At 39.2% G+C, this 6,438-nt stretch overlaps 1 protein-coding gene across 1 annotated transcript in view; it reads right to left on the bottom strand.

The window, feature by feature from the left end:
* The window catches only part of LOC107575773 (laminin subunit alpha-1-like), a 31,778-nt gene that overhangs the window by 21,440 nt on the left and 3,900 nt on the right, over window positions 1-6,438 (bottom strand). Inside the window, exons 3-6 of the mRNA XM_016262105.1 lie at window positions 5,944-5,989; window positions 4,006-4,184; window positions 2,417-2,557; window positions 952-1,113 (exon numbers count right to left, since the gene is read on the bottom strand). Of these exons, the coding sequence (XP_016117591.1) occupies window positions 952-1,113; window positions 2,417-2,557; window positions 4,006-4,184; window positions 5,944-5,989 (528 nt within the window). The remainder of the gene's footprint in view (window positions 1-951; window positions 1,114-2,416; window positions 2,558-4,005; window positions 4,185-5,943; window positions 5,990-6,438) is intronic.

Here is a 6,438-nt window from a genome sequence, read left to right as displayed (position 1 = left end):
GTGTGTGTGTGTGTGAGTGAGTGAGTGAGTGTGTGTGTGAGTGAGTGAGTGTGTGTGTGTGTGTGTGTGAGAGAATGTCTGTGTGTGTGTATCTGTGTGAGTGAGTGAGTGAGTGAGTGTGTGTGTGTGAGAGAGTGTCTGTGTGTGTGTATGTATCTGTGTGTGTGTATCTGTGTGTGTGTATCTGTGTGTGTGTACATACTGAGCTGGTGAACCAGGTAGAGCTCTCACACACATTTGAGAATCCGATTAAAGACTATTGCAATTTGGAATTACTAGGAATTTCACTGCTATAATATTTTTCGTTTGTTTTACCAGTTTTCATAATGTAGACAGAGATTGCATAAGTCTTTGGTATTAATTTATATAATAAAAAGCCTCAAATAAATCAGTACACTAGATGAGGTAAAATAAACCATGTATGAGTCCACATTCTATTGATTTGTGTTTATTGGTGAAAGTGCAATGTCTGAAATGCAAAAAGTAAATTTCTCAAATGACAACAATCATTACGATTATAATTCTGAGCAAAACATTTTTATCAGTTTAACCTTTATACATTTTCATTGACTAAAACTAGACTAAAATTGAGACTTTTACCCCCGGTTTCACAGACAAAGCTTAAGCTTAGTCCCAGACTAAAGTGTAAGTCTGAGCTGTTTCAACTGAAAGAAACTTGCACTGATTGATCTTTAAATATATCAGTGCCTTTGCTTTGTGTCGAGATGCACACCAGGCACGTCTAAGGCACATTTATAAAAAATAACTTAAATGTTGAACTATAGCCGAATTCTGGCTTAGTCTAAGCCCTGTCTGTGAAACCAGGCCATAGTCGAATAAAACTTGATTAAAACTAAATAGGATAAGGTTGACTAAATATGATAAAAACTAACAAGGGCATTTAACACGGGACTAAGACTAAAACTGAAAATGAACACTAGTGCAGATGACCTTGTTGTTGAGGAAGGACTCCGGCGCGGCCCATGACCACATAGACAGGACTCCTGCGGACGCTGAGACATTAGAGACGATGAGGTTGTCGTCTGAGACGAGAGACGTGAAGATGCTGGAGCTCTGGAGAGATCGAAGGAGAACGCCGTCTCTGTGCTCCACCTGAGAACCAACCACACAAACCATCACTCATACTAATGCGTTAAAATGCTTTCACTTTAATGTTAGTCTTAGTTATTTTGTTCTTGTAAATAATAGTTATATATACAGTGGTGGCCAAAATGATTAGAACACTAGTATTTTCAGCAGCTAGAAATGGTTTTAAGTCAGTTATTTCTATCTTTTGCTGTAGTGCAGGGTTCCTCAATTAGTTTTCGCAGAGGGCCGAATTCTGCCAACAATACCAAGCCAAGGGCCACTGACCTATATATATATATATATATATATATATATACTACCGTTTAAAAGTGTGGGATCAGTAAGACTTGTAATGTTGACTTGTAAAGTCTCTTATGCTCATGAAGGCTTCATTTATTTGATAAAAAATACAGAAAAAAGCAGTAATCTTGCAAAATGTTATTACAATATAAAATAATAGTTTCTATTTTAATATCCTTTAAAATGTAATTTATTTCTGTGATGCAAAGCTGAATTTCCATCAGCCATCACTATATATATATATATATATATATATATATATATATATATATATATACTACCGTTTAAAAGTGTGGGATCAGTAAGACTTGTAATGTTGACTTGTAAAGTCTCTTATGCTCATGAAGGCTTCATTTATTTGATAAAAAATACAGAAAAAAGCAGTAATCTTGCAAAATGTTATTACAATATAAAATAATAGTTTCTATTTTAATATCCTTTAAAATGTAATTTATTTCTGTGATGCAAAGCTGAATTTCCATCAGCCATCACTCCAGTATAAAGTGTCACATGATTCTACAGAAAATTAGTGTGTGTGTGTGTGTGTGTGTATCTGTGTGTGTGAGTGAGTGTGTGTTTGTGTGTGTGTGTGAGAGTGTGGGTGAGAGTGTGTGTGTGTCTGTGTGTGAGTGTGTGTGAGTGAGTGTGTGTGAGTGAGTGTGTGTGTGTGAGTGAGTGAGTGAGTGAGTGTGTGTGTGTGTGTGTGTGAGAGAGTGTGTGTGTGTGTGTGTGTGAGAGAGTGTGTGTGTGTGTGTGTGTGAGAGAGTGTGTGTGTGTGTGTGTGTGAGAGAGTGTGTGTGTGTGTGTGTGTGAGAGAGTGTGTGTGTGTGTGTGTGTGAGAGAGTGTGTGTGTGTGTGTGTGTGAGAGAGTGTGTGTGTGTGTGTGTGTGAGAGAGTGTGTGTGTGTGTGTGTGTGAGAGAGTGTGTGTGTGTGTGTGTGTGAGAGAGTGTGTGTGTGTGTGTGTGTGAGAGAGTGTGTGTGTGTGTGTGTGTGAGAGAGTGTGTGTGTGTGTGTGTGTGTACATACCGAGCTGGTGAACCAGGTGGAGCTCTCACACACATCTGAGACTCCGAAACAGAAGCACTCGGTGCAGCCCTCAGGATTACTGTCCTGTAGGTTATAGAAGCCCTGCTTGCACAGATCACAGCTAGAGCCCATCACATTCACCTGTGGAGAGAGAGAGAGATGAGGATTACAGCCTAACACATGAAATAATAGTCAGAAAAATCTAACATGGTACAGTTTAATGAACCTTTAGACAAATATAAAAGCTTTTGATATTTGCTCCATCAGGCGTTTATGCCTCATATAGTCTGACATAGTGAGAATATGGAGGAAAGGACAGCTCGTAACTGTTCCAAGAGGAGCGAGTTCCAAAGTTTGATAAGATAAGAGGAACCTAGGCACACAAAGTAGTTCTGAACTAGAAGACCAGAGTGAGCGAGAAGGAATAAAGGAAGAGAGTAGGTCAGAAATATAGGAGGGAGCAAGTATAGTCTGTCTTAGATTATGTATATGTATAGTCAATTATTTATAATACACTACAGTTAGATTACCGCTTTCAGTAAGTTAGCTATGTATAGGTTTAAAAAATAGTTTCTTACGTCTAGTGTTATATGTTTATATTTATGTTTAAATATGTAGCACCGTGGTCCTGTGAGACACGACATTTCGTTCCACTGTATGTCCACACATTTAGCAGAATGACAATAAAGCTCAACTTGACTTGACGACAGAGACATTAACGAGATCTCACACACACACACACACACACGCACACACATTAAGCTTTGATTTAAATTCACTGAAAGAGGTAACTGTTCCAAGAGGAGCGAGTTCCAAAGTTTGATAAGATAAGAGGAACCTAGGCACACAAAGTAGTTCTGAACTAGAAGACCAGAGTGAGCGAGAAGGAATAAAGGAAGAGAGTAGGTCAGAAATATAGGAGGGAGCAAGTATAGTCTGTCTTAGATTATGTATATGTATAGTCAATTATTTATAATACACTACAGTTAGATTACCGCTTTCAGTAAGTTAGCTATGTATAGGTTTAAAAAATAGTTTCTTACGTCTAGTGTTATATGTTTATATTTATGTTTAAATATGTAGCACCGTGGTCCTGTGAGACACGACATTTCGTTCCACTGTATGTCCACACATTTAGCAGAATGACAATAAAGCTCATCTTGACTTGACGACAGAGACATTAATGAGATCTCACACACACACACACACACTCACACATACACACACATGGGGGGAGTGAATGTACAGCGCTCTCTCCCACCTTCAATACCATGACTGAGGTGCCCTTGAGCAAGGCACTGAACCCCAAACTGCTCCTTAGGATGGGTAAATGCAGAGCACTAATTCCGAGTATGGGTCACCATACTTGGCCACATGTCACACACTCACACACATTTTATTACTTTATTTGGATCCACAAGACAAGCAACAAAAACGGAATCCAAATACCTTGGGAAGTCAGTTTGCAAGATGACAGGCACACATGGCTAACATACATTCACAAGTCCTTATATTTATAACATTCAACACTCAAGGATAGACAAAACTCACACTCTCACACCCACACACACACACACACACACACACACCTGGTGTGGTCTGTAGTATCCGTCCGCACAGGTTTGGCAGTTCACTCCCGCTGTGTTCTGCGAGCAGTTCACACACACTCCTCCTCCCACAAACTGACCGAGTGTGTTCACGCTCAGCCGCAGATCTGCCACCGTCTGGTTGTAGTAACAGTCGACGGCTTTGTTGTGACAGTTACATTCTGATCAACGAGACAGAAAACACAGAGATCAGGAGGCTCATGATCGGTTACAGATGAAAGCGTGCTTGTTTTTGTGCTTAAGTGAATCCCACAAAATATGTCCAGGTCAATTTTCATCACAACATCAAGTGATCATTAAGATATTTTGCATTGTGACTAAAATTTCAGTTACTGTAATGCAAAATTAATAATAAAATATACAATACATATTATATTACATATTTAAATAAAAAGATAAAATATACTTTTATTATCTACATATACGTAAAAATAATATTTATCACATTTAATAAATTAATTAATAATGTAATTGATAAAAAATTAATAAATTAATTGACTTTAATTAAATAATGATATTTATTTTTAATAAATATATAAATATATTTGTCTTTTCTGTATTGCAAGTCTAAAAGGGACTTTTTTTTTTTAAAGAATAGAATTAGAATAGAGAGTGTTAGAGTTAGAGGGTCAAATAAAGGTGGAACAGATGTGTTTTTAGTCGTTTCTTGAAGATGGTTAAGGACTCAGCTGCTGGGATTGAGTTGGGCAGGTCATTCCACCAGGAGGGAACAGTTAATGAAAAAGTCAGTGAAAGTGATTTTGTGCTTCTTTGGGATGAACAATAAAGCGCCGTTCACTTGCAGAACGCAAGCTTCTAGAGACACATAACTCTGAAGTAATGAATTTAGGTAAAGGGGTGCAGAGCCAGTGCTGGTTTTGTAGGCAAACGTTAATGCCTTGAATTTAATGTGAGCAGCTACTGGTAGCCAGTGCAGATTGATGAACAGAGGTGTGACATATATATATATATATTTTTTTATTTCTTTTTATTTCTCCTCTTTCGTATTGCTTGTTTCACTTCTGTTTCGGTTGTTGTGACCATTTCTTGCTATGTGTAACAGTTAAGTGGGTTGTTGTTTTTTGGCATGTAGGTTTGGCAGTGTTGTTTTTTGGGATTACTGATGGACTACTGTCATTTGATTAGTATTATTTGTATTTGTTATTTATTTTGATTTTACTTACATTATGTCTGAATTTAGTATGTCTGTATATGTATTTTATTGGGTTTTTAGTTTTATTTGATTTGAGTTGTTTTAGTGCTTCGGCAGGCTGGATGGAAATGAAATAATATAAATGTTGCATTTATGGATGTGTATGTACATGTACTGTGTGTGTGTGGTTTTTTTGGTGTTTGGCTTGGTGTTATGTTTGTCACGAATTCGGTCCATGGACTGCCGTTTATTCACCACCAGAGGTCACCCTTTCCATTACATTGACTCTCGCACAACACAAACTGTTGCATAGCACCCCGGACTACATGTCCCATCATTCATTGCACGGTTTGCACACTGCACTGATTGCACTCATTGCACTGTCAACTGTGACTTGACTTGGTTCAGGAAGATCCGCTGTGATGTGACGAGGCTCTGGCAGATCAGCTGAGACTCGACTTGACTCAGCAATGGAAGCTGTGACTTTAGTTGACTCAAGAAGATCAAATGTGACTAGACCTGACTCATGAAGATCTGTTGTGACTTGACTAGACTCATGATAATGAACTGTAACTTGACTTGACTCGTGACGATCAACTGTGACTAGACTTGACTCATGATAATGAACTGGAACTTGACCGGACTCATGACGATCAGCTGTAACTTGACTTGACTCAGGGAGATCAGCGGAGACTTGACGAGACTCTGGGCTGGCGGCCAACTTATGACAAGGCTCTGGAGTGGAGGTTACTGCGGGAACGCTGCACTGCTCCTCCTCCACTTAACTCCCACAGTAAAAGCAGAGCCACTCAGCTGCAATGCCAAGTCAATATAAAATTCCAGGGTCCAGCTTGGGTCATGCAATGGCATGATTAATCCAAGTGACTCAGACAGTCCCCCTCGAAAAAAGATCATAAGGGATACCTCAGACATTCTGGTTTGATGAGCGAGCTCAATGAAGTCCATGACATACTCCTCAATTGGCCGATCACCTTGACGAAGACACATTATCTTCACTGCTGCTGGATCCATATTGGTCAGTCATTCTTTGGAAAAGTCGCTGGATCCTTGTTGGGCTGAGTATTGTTTAGCCCGTACCCCATTCCTAGTCTCTGTGTTTTCCTTGTTTTGCCTTGCCTGTTTTCGCGGTTTCTGATCTTTGCCTGTTTTCTTGGATTTCTCCCTCTCGTCTCGCCTCTGTGATTCTGTCTGCCAATCGGTGACCTACGCTAGCCCTGGGACTATTCTTGTGTTTTGCCCGC

Source organism: Sinocyclocheilus grahami, unplaced genomic scaffold (assembly GCF_001515645.1).
Source record: "Sinocyclocheilus grahami isolate Dianchi unplaced genomic scaffold, SAMN03320097.WGS_v1.1 scaffold2881.1, whole genome shotgun sequence".
Classification (NCBI taxonomy): Eukaryota; Metazoa; Chordata; class Actinopteri; order Cypriniformes; family Cyprinidae; genus Sinocyclocheilus; species Sinocyclocheilus grahami.
Note: the sequence above shows the minus strand (reverse complement) of the source record. Positions and strands in the feature narration are given on the sequence as shown.